The sequence below is a fragment of the Carcharhinus amblyrhynchos genome, chromosome 12 (genome assembly GCF_965287045.1).
Source record: "Carcharhinus amblyrhynchos chromosome 12, sCarAmb.v2.hapA, whole genome shotgun sequence".
Taxonomy (NCBI): Eukaryota; Metazoa; Chordata; class Chondrichthyes; order Carcharhiniformes; family Carcharhinidae; genus Carcharhinus; species Carcharhinus amblyrhynchos.
Genome location: NC_137335.1, coordinates 78,438,413 through 78,455,662, shown reverse-complemented (window position 1 = coordinate 78,455,662; position 17,250 = coordinate 78,438,413). Strand labels below are relative to the sequence as shown.

The window sequence follows — 17,250 nt, the reverse complement described above, 5'->3', positions numbered from 1 at the left end:
GGATTGTGTTCGGTGTAGATTTGATGGGCCGAAGGGCCTCTTTCTGCACTGTAGGGTTCTATGATTCTATGATGCCTTCACCAAAGTAAAACATTCCAAGGCAATTTATAACAGCATTATCAGCCAAAATATTTCATTCCACATTGTAAATATCATCAGTAACCCACATCAATGACTAATGTTTAGCAATAAGAGAGGTGAACCATATGGCCCCTCCAGCCTGCTCTGCCATTCAATACAATCTTGGCTAATCTTCAACATCAACTCTACTTTCCTGCCCGCTCTAATATCCCTCAATTTTTGAAGTTTGTGAAGAAATCTCTCCTCACCTTGTCCTAAATGATCATCCCCTTTTCCTGAGATGGTGTCACCATGTTCCAGATTTCCCAGCCAGGAGGAACAACCTCTATCCGGACAAGTCTCTTTAGAATTTTGTGCGTTTGAGTTGGATCACCTCTCACTCTCTTGAATGCCAGAGAGTATAGCCTCAATTTATAGTGACATTGTCAACACAAGACAGCCCTCTCATCGATATGGAGACCACTATCTTCCAGATGTGGTCTCATCAAAGTCCTGTACAACTGCAGCAAGACTTCTTTGTTCCTGTTGTCCTGTCTCCTGGCAGCCAACGTACCATTTCCTTTCCTGATTGCTTGCTGTACCTGCACACTAACTTTCTGCGGCCCTTGTCATTTGGAATTTGACACTCAAGTTCCTTTGAACATCAACATTTACAAGTTCCACACTTTTTAGAAAATATTCTGCTTTTCCATTCTTGCAACCAAAGTGAGTAACTTCACCCTTTCCCACATTATATTCCATCTGCCATCTTGTTGTCCATTCACGAAACATGTCTATGTCAGGGGATTCCCCACCGACCCCTGTTTTCAGGGGGGCAGGAACTGCTGTGGGGTCGGAAGATCAAATGGGAGACCAGAAAAGGCATTCACTCTAACGGGATTCTCCGTTTGCTTGTCCCCGTTCCCCACCATCATGATCTGCCCTTTCACTTTTTTTCAAAGTGTTAATAAATCTGGTGGAAAAAGCACCTGTGTCCTGCATTCCGCATTTCCGACCCCAACCAATATTGTAAGAATTTGGAAAATTCTGCCCTACGTTTCTTTACAGCCTCTTTGTGCCCTCCTTGCAGCTTCCATTCTCAACTATCTTTGTGTCATCAGCAAACTTAGATACATTACTCTCTGTCCCCTTGCCAAAGTCATTAAAATGGATTGTGAATAGCTGAGCCCCCAGTACTGATCCTTGTGACACTCTGCTAGTCACAGCCTGCCAACTTGAAAAGCCTCTCTTTGCTTCCTGTCTATTCACCAATTATTAACTATTAACTATTATCCATGTTAATATTTTACCCTCAGCTCCATGAGTTCTCATCTTGTATATTGTTAATCTATCTGTGTGGCACATTATCAAATGCCTTTTGGAAATCCAAGTTTACTGCATCTACCGGTTCTTCTTCGTCAATCCTACTAGTCACATCCGCAAACAATTTGAATCAATTTGTCAAAATTTTGTAAACCCACATTGACTTTAGACCATAAGATCATAAGACCATAAGACATAGGAGCAGAATTAGGCCACTTAGCCCATCAAGTCTGTTCCGCCATTCAATCATGGCTGATTTTTTTCTCACCCCATTCCCCATAATGTAGACACCATTGTAGGAAACACTGGTAGCCAGTTTATGCACGGCAAGGTTCCACAAACAGCAATGTAATAATGATCAGATAATCTGTTTGGTGATGTTAATTGATTAGTATTGACAAGGATGGGCTTAGTTTAATGTCCCATCCAAAAAAACAGCACATCTGAGAGTGTAGCGCACAGTATGAACAGAAAAAGTGGAGAGACAGGTAGTATTGAGAAAGCAGGGGGGGCTGCAGAAGGACTTGGACAGGTTAGGGGAGTGGGCATTTTTCCCCCATAACCCCTGATCCCCTTATCAATCAAGAACTTATCTATCTCTGCCTTAAAGACACTCAATGACCTGGCCTTCACAGCCTTCTGCGGCAAAGAGTTCCACAGATTCGCCACTCTCTGGCTGAAGAATTTCCTCCTCATCCCTGTTTTAAAGAATCGTCCCTCTAATCTGAGGTTGTGCCCTCTGGTCCTAGTTTTTCCTACTAGTGGAAACATCCTCTCCATATCCACTCTATCCAGGCCTCGCAGAATCTTATAAGTTTCAATAAGATCCCTCCTCATCCTTCTAAACAACAACAAATACAGACCCAGAGTCCTTAACTGTTCCTCATAAACAAGCTCTTCATTCCAGGGATCATTCTTGTGAACCTTCTCTGGATCCTTTCCAAGGCCAGCACATTCTTCCTTAGATATGGGGCCCAAAATTGCTCACAATACTCCAAATGGGGTCTTATCAGAGCATTATACAGCCTCAGAAGTACATCCCTGCTCTTGTATTCTAGCCCTCTCGACATGAATGCTAACATTGCATTTGTCTTCCTAACTGCCGACTGAACCTGCATGTTAGCTTTAAGAGAATCTTGAACAATGACTCCCAAGTCCCTTTGTATTTCTGATTTCCTAAGCGTTTTCCCATTTAGAAAATCGTCTATGCCTCCATTCCTCCTTCCAAAGTGCATAACCTCACACTTTTCCACATTGTATTCCATCTGCCACTTGTTTGCCCACTCTCCTAACCTGTCCAAGTCCTTCTGCAGCCCCCCTGCTTCCTCAATATTACCTGTCCCTCCACTTAGTCTGTTCACACTGTGTGCTACACTCTCGGATGTGCTGTTTTTTTGGATGGGACATTAAACTAAGCCCATCCTAGTCAATACTAATCAATTAACATCACCAAACAGATCATCTGATCATTATTACATTGCTGTTTGTGGAACCTTGCCGTGCATAAATTGGCTACCAATGTTTCCTACAATGATGACCACAGTTCAAAAGTATTTAATATGGCTCTTTGATATGTCTCTTGTTCACAAAAAAAATTATATAAATGCAAGTATTTCTTTCATTGTTACTGTGTCAAAATCCTAGCACTCATTCCCTAACAGATTGGCCTGCACCACATTATTGCAGCAGTTCAGAAAGGCAGCTCATCAGCACCTTTTCAAAGGCAATTAGGGTTGGGCAGCAAATGCTGTCCTTGCCAGTGACGCCTACATCTCATAAAAGAATGAAAGAAAATATTAACAAATTTACTAGAGTATTTTGAGGATGCAGCTATTAAGGTCAATAAAGGAGAATCAGTAGATGCAGTATATTTGGACTTCCAAAAGGCATTCGGTATTGTGCCATAGATAAGGATATATGGAATCTTTCCTTTGAATGCAAGTTCTAACTGCGATCCGACCTGTCTGATCCAGTGGTCCAGATTGTTCACTAAAGATCCCAGGACACTATTCAGACTAGAGCAGGGTATTATATCCTGGTGTTGTAGCCAACAATTCTCCCTCAGATGCCATCATCAAAAACAGATGGTTAAGTCATTTATTTCAACATTGCTTGTGGGATCTTGCGATTCGTAAAATGGCTGTCATATTTGTCTAGCTAACAACAGCCATCCAACTTCATAATAATTCATTCTGCGCGAAAGGCTATCAGATGTAGATAGTAAGCCACTGTATAAAAGCAATTCTTCCTTTTTGCTGGCAACATGATGCACACCTTATCTGACTCAACAGAACTGATGATTTCCTCAGATACGATTCCACATGCAATTTCCCAACCTCCCGTTAGCACTCTTCCCAGTTCCTTGAGTTCCCTTTGTTACCCCGGAAAATAAATATCAGAAGGCAACCCAGCAGACTCAAACTTGACCTTATATGATGGTCACATACATGTGCATGTCCAGCAGAGTTAACTAGCTAGCAATCAAGAGCCCAGATCATGGCCAATTTTTTCTGGTTTGGCTCCATCACCATGCCTTTGAGGGAAGGATGAATGGACGAAGAAATTCCATTATTGAAAGGAAAGATCAAAGGGAAGTCTACCTCAGATCTTATCTTCCAGTGCTCACAGCATCACAGGCAGCAAGCTGGGCGAAAGTGAAGATGTTCCTGTAAAACATGCTGCGCAGGGTTTCCCTGTAGGCTCCTGTTGTCAGACTCATTCAAGAGTTAGAAGGGGGAGACAGTACTCATCTGTGTCTTTCCGCACATGGGCCAAACAATGGGTGGAGGGTGGGCTTGCTGTCCAATTAAGGAAGGCAGGTGGACTCTAATAGAATCATAGAATCCTTACAGTGCAGAAGCCTGCACTTACAACAATCCCATCCAGGCCCTATCCCCATAACCCCACATATTTACCCTGCTAATCCCCCTGACATTAAGGGTCAATTTAGCATGGCCAATCCATCTAACAGCACATCTTTGGACTGTGCGAGAAACCAGAGCAACCACACAGACACAGAGAGAATGTGCAAACTCCACACAGACACTCACCCAAGACTGGAATTGAACCTGGTTCCCTGGCGCTGTAGGGCAGGAGGGCTAACCACTGTGCCACTGTGCAGCCCAAAGTTGGAAGGCCAATAAGAGGCCATCCAGCTTAGAAATTGCAGCAGCGTTCCCCAAGATGAAGACACCCCCTCTCCAACCTTAAACCAAATTTAAAATAAAGAAATTTTTCCAGGCCTCCATTTTGTAGGCGGAAAAGGCATCTTATACCTGCTGCTGAACCCAGACATACAGGGATGGTGTTTAAGTCAACTGGAGCACAGACCCCTTGTCTGCTGTCAGGATGCCACCTCCAGGCGCCTAAACTGTCCCGTGCCAACTCCGGAAACCTGCATGCCAACCAGAAAATTCCAGATGGTCTCCGGCAACAGATCTTAATAGGCCTCTAACCAGATCAATTGGCTTTCCACCATTTGCAGGTGGGTAGCCCTATTGCCCATCCTTGTCCTGCCTCTGGGAAAATGATCTGGGAGCAGCTGGGTAACAGGCATGCCAGCCTGAGGTATTGTTTTTAGCTACCACCTGTTTCTGCCTTTCTCCATCGGGGGTCAGAATCCTGACCAATACACAACTTCTAAATTGAAGTTTAAGTTTTTTTGCAAAAGAAATTTTGAGGGATTGAAAAAGCTGTATGTGCATGTGTCTGTGTACGTGTGTTTGTGTGTGTGTGTGTGCGCGTGTGGTGTGTGTAATGTGTGTGTTTGTGTGTGTGTATATGTGGAGGTGGTGTGTGTACATATGTGTGTGTGTATGTGTGTGCATGTGTGTGTGGTATGTGTACATGTCTGTCTGTGTCTGTGGTGTGTGTGTACGGGTGTGTGTATGTGTGTGAACGATAGTGTGTACATGTGTTTATGCATATGTATGGTGTGTGTGTTTGTGTATGTATGTCTACATGTGTTTGTGTGTACGTGTGGTGTGTATGTACGTATGTATATGTGTGGTGTGCGTTTGTATGTATGTGTGGTATGTGTGTATGTATATGTGTAGTGTGCATGTATGTGTGTGCGTGTGCATATTCTGCATGTAACTAGCATATATCCATCCTATTCTAAGAATCACAGTATCAGAATGAACTGGTCATTGCTGCTGTTTTTTTCTGACCTTGCTAACCTGTCTCTCTACGGACAAGAGCAGGCAGTGCCAATTATTTTCTAATTGACCTCTGAATGTGCAGATTCAGATCACTACGCCACAGGGAGTGTCTGAGCTGTGGGATCAAAGAGACAGATCAGATTAAGCAGCCTCGCACTGTCACAAGCAATGTTCCAGGGCCAGACTACTTGATGCTGTGGACACTACGGACAATCAGTTAGTTTTGTAATTTCAGCATTGTCATGCAAATACTGGCATTATTTTCCTAGCTCATCTTCGAAAAACTCTACGGGAAGTTAAATGCAACATTCCTACAGCAAAAGAGTCATTGCAACTAGTCTCACTGATCATTCCGTTTTAAAAAATTCTTTCATGGGATGTGAGCATTGCTGTGAGAGCCGGCATTTGTGACCCAGCCCTAATTGCCCTTGAGAAGGTGGTGGTGAGTACATTGTCAGGTGTGTAGCTGATCAAGGCAGAGCAGGGCACTCCCAGCCCGTGATGGTCACAGCCTGGAACAGTGCACCAGCAAGCCCGGTAAGATAATCTTCTGATGAACTCTGCATAAAATGAATCAAGTCGATAGAAATCTCAAGGACACAATCCATTTTATCTGAGGGAGGGAGATGGAAGGTTGGCACCACATACGCTTCGGCTATCGGTGACCAGATAGAACATCCCCCTCCATCCAGATGCACCAACCCCCTAAAGCTACCCATAGCTCTTACTGCACCTTACCCACACACACAACTGATCTGTCAAGGTCACAGAGGCAATGTACATTCCCGCAAATTTCATGAAAGCTGCACCAGCTCTTAGAAACAGCGCGTGATCCTTCTTTGAAAAAATAGACACCCCAAGAAATGATTATGAATCACAGTCAAGTAGTAATGAAAATGAAATCTGAAAGCAAAGCTCAAACAATCTCCTCGCTAATAGCTTCAATTAGGACTGGATACTGTTACTGGGTGAAGATGTTATAGAACAGGCGGCAATGAATTAGCCTTTAAAGAAAGAACACCTGCATGCATGTTCTGGAACAAAAATGACTGTAAATACATCAGCAATTACTTACCCAGAACAGGAAGCTGAAGAAAAATAGATAATACTTAATCCAGGGGCTAATAAATGTAATATTTGCACCTCTGTTCAATCTTCTTCCAATATCCATTATGGAAATACAACAGCTGCTAAAAGAAAAATATCAGGATGGGGAAACAGAAGATGATAAGCGATAACGAAAATGTCAGCAGACTTCTGGCTTGGTGATCTTGTGCAGTGTGCAGTGTGTGCAGTGTGTGTGTGTGTGTGTGTGTGGATGTGAATGAGCCTGCCTGTTACTGAACACTGCAACTCACTCTGTGCCTCCAGTTGGTTCTATACCATAAATAGACACAATCTCTTATCAGCCGAATACAAACAGCTCAGACACAACCCGAGCAGGAATACTGATTCAGCAGCATTTGGGACACGTTTGTCACTGGGGTTCACAGAACCAGTTGCAGAGCTGTTTTTTTTTAAGAAAGCTTATTTAATTACTGAAGTCAGTGGTTTTACATAAAGCCCTGCTCTTGAGCTCCTCTTTTGTTCTGACCTCCAGAATAAGGTTTTCGTATTTTTCTTTGGCATATACACATACATGATTGAGCAAGATACCTTGCTTAATCATGTATAAATGTATGTATATAACATATAACATATACATATACTTATATACAACTACAAACATTTTAAACATATAAAACAAAAAAATGATGGCAGTCTTTAAGCCATATATTTTATCTATAAACTTTAAGCAAGATATGCATTAAATATTGGGATATTATTTTCCTCACAAAGAGCAAAAGTTAAAATCTACTTTCCTGCCAATATATGCTCATTTTCCATTGCCTACAAATTGCAGCATTGATATTTGATTGTATTGTTACTAATGACGACCATAGTTAAAAGATACAAACTGGAGAGGGTCACTTGCAAAAGCGCATTACCATGCCAAACACGAAAGGCTCCTGCTTGGGTTTCCACTTTGTGTTATTGCATTAGAGAAGCTTCAAGCTGCAGTGATTTCACTCCAAACAGCATAATGTGCAATGTTGCATTGCTGCAAGGAGAATGATTGCGCCAACACAGAACTGTGCAGAAATATTCATCATAGGTGGCATAGTGGCACGGTGGTTAGCACTGCTGCCTCACAGTGCCAGGGACCTGGGTTTGATTCCTGGCTTGGGTCACTGTCAGTGTGGAGTTTGCACATTCTCCCCGTGTCTGCATGGGTTTCCTCCGGGTGCTCAGGTTTCCTCCCACAGTCCAAAGATGTGCGGGTTAGGTTGATTGGCCGTGCTAAATTGCCCCTTAATGTCAAAGGGATTAAAAGGATAAATATGTGGGGTTACAGGGATAGGGCAGGACCTGGGTGGGGTTGTTGCTGATGCGGGCTCGATGGGCCAAATGGCCTTCTGCATAGTAAATTCTATGATTCTATAAACATCAGTTAATAGGATCTGCAGCTGGTTCACTTGCACTCTCCATCATGCTCATTTTCAGAATGTCCAGTTCTTCTTATTGAGGGTTAAAAATGGAGAAAATAGGAACAGGAGTAGTCCTTTCAGCCCTTCAAGCCTGCTGTGCCATTCATGGCTGATCACCCGCCTTCCCCCCCAAATCCTTTGAGGTTCGGTATGCTGAGTTTGCTGCTTGTGCAATTTTGAAAATGATGCAGCAATCAGGAGCAGGGCTTGGTGTTGATTTTTATTTCACCCCCTTCTGGGCAAAGATTATCCAGCCACAAGAGCATGACGATACCTGCTTCCATCCCTATGCTGGTGTGCACTGGATTACCTCAGCAGGAGCTGGAAGTGGGGGCATTGCAACTGATCTCAATACTCCTCAATGAGGGAGGGTAATTACTCAGCTGTAATTCCTGCTTCCTCATTGTTAGACTTGCTGAAAACTTGCCATCAGTGAATTGCAGATCAGGAATCGATGTGTCAGGACATATATTGCTAAATAATCTGAGGCCCCAGTGCTACCAGCCCCCTTTCCACCACCCCCACCCCACCCCCCATTCTCCACGACAGGCAGCAGAGGGTTGGTAGGGGAAGTGCGGCGTGGCTAAAACTAAATATAGGGTATGTGTTTTGAACATGCCGCTTACATATCCGCAACAATTTTTATGGTGGTAAATATCGGGGCATCTGAATATCACACCATGAAGAGGTGGGAAACTTCAACATATTTCAACCAGGTATAACAGTGCAATTGAGAACGCAACTTAAAGTTGATTATTGGTGAACCAGTTTCCTCAAGGTCAGTAAATCCAACAATCAAAAGGAGGTGGGAGTTGCCTGTTCCAAGAAGTAAGTGCCTTTTCCAGCAGGCCTTGTGGGCCGGGAACAGTACCTCCACAAGGAAACCCATGGCCTCCCCAATGTCACTCATGACCTCTCTCTTCCCCCTCCTGATTGCTGACCTCCAGTCAATCACAACCTTCCTCTATGTGCCTTCCTGCTGGTCAGAAAGCAAAACCAAAGACGACAAGGTCCATCCGTAAGTTTCACCAGGACCTCCATGTTCCTGGTCTTGCACGGTCTTTGACCTTGCTCTCAGCCTACCAATAAACATCGAGGCCTCAATGCCTACAGTCAACCGTGAAGAACAATCAAATGAGCAAAATATGACAGCCTCTGTCATTCACTGAAAATGGCTCACTGTGTGGCCAATGCCTTCTGGAAAGGAGTGAAGACAAGAGGTGTGGGGAGGGGGAATACAAATTAAACCAACATTCTATCAACAGATGTTCTGGTACACCATGTAGCTTATAACCACAAACTGGCTCACATATGGGAGGAAGGGTAAAAGGTAAACAAGCAATTTCCTCTTTTAGTTAATTGCAACTATGCATTTTGCTGATCAAGGCACAAGACTTGAGATTCATTGATGTATAAAAGTCCACTTTAATTGTTTTGTCCAAGATGTTTACACCCTTTCTGGGGATTTGGTTTGATACAGCACGTACAGATATACATTATTGTAATTCAGTGCAATAACAGTCATATGTAGTTTGTGGAAGGGCTGAAGTTGTAAACCACAATGAACTAATATTAAGGAGGCAATTTTTTAAAAAATTATTTAATATTTATTAGTCACAAGTAGGCTTACATTAACACTGCAATGAAGTTACTGTGAAAATCCCCTAGTTGCCACATTCTAGCACCTCTTCAGGTACACTGAGGGAAAATTTAGCATGGACAATGCACCTAACCAACACATCTTGTAGACTGTGGGATGAAACTGGAGCACTCAGACGAAACCCACATAGACAAGGGAGAACGCGCAGACTTGGCACAGACAGTGACCTGAGCTGGGAATCGAACCTGGCTCTCTGGCGCTGTGAGGCATGTTTGTGCCAATGTTCGCCATGGGCATAAATTGGCAGTGTGGGCAGAAAATCCCATATTAACTCATTCATATCCTTTTGTATCCCTTTATGTCCCCTTCACAAGTTACTTTCCTACCTCTCCAAATTTAGCAACCATACCCTCAGTCCCTTCATTCAAGTAGTTCATTTAATAGTTGAGGCCCCAGTTATCAATCCCTGTGGCACATCACTCGTCACATCTTGCCAACCAGAAAATGACAGATTTATGCCTACTCTCTATTTCCTTATTAGCCATTCAATAAGTTACCCCCTACTCCATAAGCTTTTATTTTCTGCAATAACCTTTGGTGTGGCACTTTACCAAATGCATTTGGAAATCTAAGTATAGAACATCTATCAGTTCCCCTTTATCCACGAGACATGTGACTTCTTCAAAGAATGCCAATAAATTGATTAAACATGATTTCCTTTCACAAAACAGACAGTGCATCATCGATACACTGGCCGCCTTACTCACCTCTGAGCTGTGATGTGTATAAACAATAGTTTTCATTGATATACCTTGGCAGCAAATATCCCCTCATGATATTATTAAGTAAGTTATATTAAAACTGGTTATAAAACATCATAAATAAAAGCGTGTTAAATGGATATGTGTGGTTTAATATTTGTTGGAAGTTTGACAGCATCATTGCTAGGCATACGACAGATGGATGAACAATCACATCGCTCATCAGGAGGTTAACACAGTGGAACCCACTTAATTGCAAACATTGGGATAATCTCACAAATTGCATGAAAGTGGTGATTGCAATAAAAGGAAGCAACAAAATTCGAGGATGGCCATGCAAATTTATTTTCCTAAATTTCACATATCTTACAAAAGGATGGATACAGTGCAATATCTTAAAATCTGTAACATCTTAGAAAGTGAACACACAGAATGACATCTTAAAAATTGAAGTCAAATGCTCACATCTCATGAGATCTTTTATGCTGCAATGAAATATGATCTTGATTTTTTTTGGGCACAGTGGAAAATATCAACCTGCACATTTTCCCTTCCAGTCCGTAAAATTCATGACACATTTTATTATCTTTTGACTCGGTGAGCTGATGGATGATGCAGTGCTGAATCTCAAGCTTTAGAAATTTCCAGCCATGATACAGCTTAATGCACATCCACTGCAGCCTCTGCTTACAAGAAGAAATGGAGAGGGGATGGCCTAGTGGTATTATTGTTGGATCCAGAAACTCAGCTGATGTGAGAACCTGGCTCTGAATCCTGCCACGGCAGCTGGTGGAATTTGAATTCGATAAAAGATATCTGGAATTAAGAATCTACTGATGACTGTGAAACCATTGTTGATTGTCGGAAAATCCCAACTGGTTCACTAATATTCTTATGGGCGGCTTCTTCACAGCACCAGGCCCCCAGGTTCAATTCCAACCTTGGATCACTGTCTGTGTGGAGCTTGCACATTCTCACTGTGTCTTGAGTTTCCACCGGGTGCTCCGGTTTCCTCCCACAGTCCAAAGATGTGCATGTTAGGTTGCTTGACCATGCTAAATTGCCCGTCGTGTCAGGGGGATTAGCAGGGTAAATAAGTGGAGTTACAGGGATAGGGCTGGGTGGGATTGTGGTCTGTGCAGACTTGATGGGCCAAATAGTCTCCTTCTGCACTGCAGTGGTCCTATGATTATATTCTATGATCTATGACTTCAGCTTCCGTCAACTCTCCACACTTATCTTTGGCAAGTCTGTTAACTTCCAAAAGGTCACCTTCCAGCAGGGTTTTCTGAGCTTTTCTTTGTGAGTGAACTACTCATTCAATGTCAGATGTCTTTCATTCTTCTTTTTCCCCTCCCATCTGAACTTCTTTCCCAGTTCTTACAGGATGTCTACCTTTCTTTCCAGAATGTTAGGAATATGAGCTTCTATGCTACTAACTCTTTCTCAGTCAAACTGTGCAAGAAATGCAGTAGCAGGTGACAGAATTTCCTTTGTTGGGCCACCTGGAAATTCAACTTGCGTTCCTTTGACTAAAGAAATTCGGCAAGTCCACCACGAATCTCACCAACTTTTACAGATGAACTGCAGAAAGCATCCTTTCTGGTTGTATCACAGCTTGGTATGGCTCCTGCTCTGCCCAAGACTGCAAGAAACGATAATGGATCGTGGACTAAACCCAGTTCATCGTGCAAATCACCCTTCCATCCATTGACTCTGTCTACACTTCCCGCTGCCTTGGAAAAGCAGCCAGCATAATTAAGGACCCCATACACCCTGGACATTCTCTCTTCCACCTTCTTCGGTTGGGAAAAGATTCAAAAGTCTGAGGACACGTACCAACTGACTCAAGACCAGCTTCTTCCCAGCTGCTGTCAGACTTTTGAATGGACTTACCTTGTATTAAGCTAATCTTTCCCTACACAATAGCTACGGCTGTAACACTACATTCTGCACTCTCTCGTTTCCTTCTCTATGAATGGTATGTTTTGTCTGTATAGTGCGTAAGAAACAATACTTTTCACTGTATGCTAATACATGTGACAATAATAAATCAAATCAAATCAACTCAGTGGTGGCAGAAGTTCTTTTCATCACACAGCTGGCAGGAATCTGTCCCACTCTTACCCCAGCTGTTAGCATGTGTTGGGAAGATTTGCAGGTTGATACCTGGCCCGTTTGGCCACATTATGAACATACCTTCCTTGATCATCACATCTTGACATGGGATTTTAACCGCGAGGTTCAGATTCAGAGGCAGTGACGCTGCCCACTGCGCTGTAAGACCACATGGGGGCGTAAAAAGGCAACATTCGACACCAAGCCAAAATACGGCTATATTCAGACAGCTTGATCAAATAGGTTGGTTTTAAGAAGCACCTTAAAGATGGAAAGGGAGAGACAAGAGGTTTAGGGAGGAAATTCCAGAGCGTAGTGTTAATGTTGCAAATTGCTGGGACAATTGAGTGTACGTCCTGGTTGTGGTTATCAGCAGCTGATACTATTTGGAGAAAAGTTAGGCCACATATGTAACAAAGGAGCAGCCTTCTCAGCTGGGTGTCCCTGGAGAGGGAGCACGTGGTGTCTGCTGGCACTATCGAGGCTTCCCATTCCCGGTGGGCACCAAAGGGACTGGGGTGTTCCATCGACCCCATTAAGCTCAGTTTGATTTGATGTTTTAAGATTCCATTGTGTTTGTTTTTGTTAAATGCAGAATCTCCTTTAAGGGGCTGCTCTTTTGATTTGTACTTCAGTTTGGTTAATTTAGTTAAAGTGGTTTAACACAAAATAATATAACAATGGAGCAAAGGAGCAGGGATAGGGCAGTAGGTCCATGGAGCTTACTCCACCATTCAATTTGATCACAGCTGATCCTCGACTCCAACATCACTTTCTTACACTAGCCCATATCCCTTGATGTCATTAGCAACCAGATATCTATTGATTTCTATCTTGGACATACTTAATTTCCATAAAAAGTTTATTTATTAGTCACAAGTAAGACTTACATTAACAGAGCAATGAAGTTACTGTAAAATTCCCCTAGTCGCCACACTCTAGCACCTGTTCGGGTCAATGTGCCTAACCAGAACATCTTTCAGATTGCAGGAGGAAACTGGAGCACTCAGAAGAAACCCATGCAGACAAGGGGAGAACGTGCAAACTTCACACAGGCAGTGACCCAAGCCGGGAATCGAATCCAGGTCACATTCCTTTGAGTGAAGAAATTCCTCCTAATCTCAGTCCTAAATTTCCTGTCTCTGTTCTCAGGTGTTCCCCCTGTTTCTAGACTTAACAGTTCAGGGAAACATCCTAACCACATCTCCCCTGTCACACCCTCTAAGAAGTCTGTAAATTTCAATGAGATCACCTCTCCATTCTTTGAAATTCTAGAGAATGCAGTAGCGTAAGGGGCTAGCAGATACAGGGTTAATAGGGGGTTGAGTAAGTACTGCCCACAGAGTGACACATCCCCTGAAGGGAATTAAGGATGTGCAATAAATGCTGACCTAGCCAGTGACGCCCACATCACATAAAAGGAATAAAGAGAAAGAACAATTAATTAATTCTGAAGAATCATGACTAAAGAATGGCGGCGCGGGGTCGTTGGGCCGAAGGACCTGTTTCCCGCGCTGTGTTGTTCTTTGTTCTTTGAATCAGGTTTAACAGTCGGTGAAGGCCAGGATTTGATCTTAAAATGGTTTTTAAGATGGTTTACATGATGTGGGCATTGCTGGCTGGCCCATCCTTAATTGTCCTTGAGAAGGTGGAGTGAGCTACATTCTTGAACGGCTGCAGTCCCTGCACTGTAGGTACACCTACAATGCTGTTCCTGAGGGAGTTCCACGATGCAGTGACAGTGAAAGAATAGCGATATATTTCCAAGTCAGGAATGGCTTTGAGTGGAACCTCCAGGTGGTGGTGTTTCAATGCATCTGCTACCCTTGTCCTTCTAGGTGGTAGCGGTCATGGGTTAGGAAGGTGCTGCCAAAGGAGCTTTGGTGAGTTGCTGCAGTGCATCTTGTAGGTGGTATACAGCTGGCATTATTTGTCGGTAGTGCAGGGCATGAACATTTGTGGAAGAGGTAGCAATCAAGAGGGATGCTTTATCTTCGATGGTGTTGAACATATTCAGCAATGTTAGAGCTGCACTCATCCAGGCAAATGGGGTGTATTCCATCACACTCCTGACTTGAGCCCTGTAGATGATGGACAGGCTTTGGGGAGTCAGGAAGTGAGTTATAGGATTCCTAGCCATCTCAATCGTAAAGCATTGACATGAATGGAGGAGTTTATTGTAAAAAATCTTCACAGCTGAGATAAGCACGAGTGCACAGAGTCATAGAGGTTTATAGCATGGAAACAGGCTCTTTGGCCCAACTTTTCCATGTCACCCTTTTTTTTTAAACCACTAAGCTAGTCCCAATTGCCTGCATTTGGCCCATATCCCTCTATACCCATCTTACCCATGTAACTGTCTAAACACATTTTAAAAGACAAAATTGTATTTGTCTGTACTACTGCCTCTGGCAACTTGTTCCAGACACTCTCCATCCTTGCAGTGGGAGTTGGCCAAAGCCAGCAAGCACAGGTAAACTCTTTGTCTTCACATAAATAGCAGCGCCATCTTGAATTTCAGCAATTTCTTAAAGATGAACCTGCGATATCAATCTTTTAACCATGGATCAAAAATCACTTTGGGCATATCCGAAGGCGAAACCAAAAAGAAAATTGGACATTGTGATGAAGGGAAATTTTAAACTACTGGAGTACATCAGGTCAAAGTAGAAAGTAAGAAAAAGCCTGGAATGATACCTTGTTGTACTTACTTGGTGGACTTGCTGAATAACTAATCCTAATGTAGTACATTGGCAGTACAAAGATTTCAATAAAAATTAAAAGGCTTTGACAAATATTTTAATTTTCAAGATGTGGAGCACACAGAGTTCAAAAAGAGGCTCAGAAAATCCTCAGTAAAGCATTGAAAGAAATAAAGGCAATACATGCATAAGCCACATGAGGGCACCAGAAAGGCAGGGAACTTTCCAGAAGTCTCCACATTTTTGAAAATCTTAATTGCGACAGTAGGTGGCAGTGTCAAGTGAGTATCTGATTTGAACGAAGGAAAGCCATCTGATGAAGTCCAAAATACGTAAACCTTGCAAAAAGAAAATCTGACAAAGGGTCATCCTGACTCAAAACGTTGGCTCTATTCTCTCTCCACAGATGCTGTCAGACCTGCTGAGATTTTCCAGCATGTTCTGTTTTCATTGTTGGAAAAGAAAATTAAATAAGGCTGGAAAGTGTTTGCATCAAGATTGAATTGAAAGATTTGAAACACAAAATTCAACCTTTGAAAACTCACGATAAAGTCTTCAATGAACCAAACTGTTCAATATCTGAACATACAAATTTTTAAATTTTGTCACAAAATATTTGATTTAATTTGAATTATTGTCACATGTATTAGTATACAGTAAAAAATATCTTTTCTTGCGCGTTATACAGACAAAGCACATCATTCAAAGGGAAGAAAATGAGAGAGTGCAGAATATAGTGTTATAGCTGAACTTCTTAACCACAAACAACAGTCAGTAAGGATAGGCGACAACGCGTCCTCCACAATCATCCTCAAACCGGTGCCCCATATGGCTGTGTCCTCAGCTCCCTACTACGCTCCTTATACACCTATGACTGTGTTGCCAAATTCCCCTCCAATTCAATTTTCAAGTTTGCTGAAAACACCACAGTAGTGGGTTGGACCTCAAACAATGATGAGACAGAGTGATGGAATGAGATAGAGAATCTGGTGAACTAGACAATAATCTCTCCCTCCATGTCAACATAGCTAGGGTGTAGACAAAGATCAACTTAATGCAAAGTAGGTCTATTCAAATGTCTGATAGCAGTGGGGAAGAAGCTATTTTTGAGTCGGTTGATATGTGACCTCAGTGTTTTTCCCGACGGAAGAAGATGAAAGAGACTATGTCCAGGGTGCATGGGGTCCTTAATTAATATGGCTGCTTTACCAAGGCAGCGGGAAGTGTCGACAGAGTCAATGAATGGGAGGCTGGTTTGCGTGATGGATTGGGCTACATTCACGACCCTTTGTAGTTTCTTGCGGTCTTGGGCAGAGCAGGAACCATACCAAGTTGTGATACAACCAGAAAGAATGCTTTCTGTGGTGCATCTGTAAATTTGGTGAGAGTTGGAGCCTGACATGACAAATTTTCTTAGATTTCTGAGAAAGTTAAGGTGTTGGTGGGCTTTCTTAACTACAGTGTCCGCATGGGAGGACCAGGACGAGTTGTTGGTGATCTGGACACCTAAAAACTTGAAGCCTTCGGCCATTTCTACTTCATCCTCGTTGATATAGACAGGGGCATGTTCTCCACTATGTCTCCTGAAGTTGATAACACTCTCCTTCACTTTGTTGACATTGAGGGAGGGATTATTATCGTCACACCAGTTCACCAGATTCTCTATCTCATTCCATCACTCTGTCTCATTATTGTTTGAGATACAACCCACCATAGAGGTATTGCCAGCAAACTTGAAAATTGAATTGGAGGGGAATTTGGCCACACAGTCATAGGTGTATAAGGAGTATAGTAGGGGGCTGAGAACACAAGCATGTGGGGCACCAGTGTTGAGGATGATCGTGGAGGAGGCGTTGTTGCCTATCCTTACTGATTGTAGCCTGTGGGTTAGGAAGTTCAGGATCCAGTCACGGAGGGAGGTGCCGAGGCCCAGGCCACAGAGTTTGGAGATGAGTTTCATGGAATAATGGTTTTGAAAGCTGAGCTGCAGTCAATAAA

The 17,250-nt window shown here is 42.9% G+C and overlaps 1 protein-coding gene across 2 annotated transcripts in view; it reads right to left on the bottom strand.

The window, feature by feature from the left end:
- tspan33b (tetraspanin 33b) overlaps nucleotides 1-17,250 on the bottom strand; it is a 63,191-nt gene that overhangs the window by 32,039 nt on the left and 13,902 nt on the right. The window contains exon 2 of one of the 2 annotated variants that reach the window (XM_080200791.1): nucleotides 6,619-6,730. In XM_080200791.1, coding sequence (XP_080056917.1) covers nucleotides 6,619-6,714 — 96 coding nt within the window. In that variant the 5' untranslated portion in view covers nucleotides 6,715-6,730. Of the gene's footprint in view, nucleotides 1-6,618; nucleotides 6,734-17,250 lie in introns of both variants that reach the window. The other variant, XM_080200792.1, reaches the window with a different exon arrangement.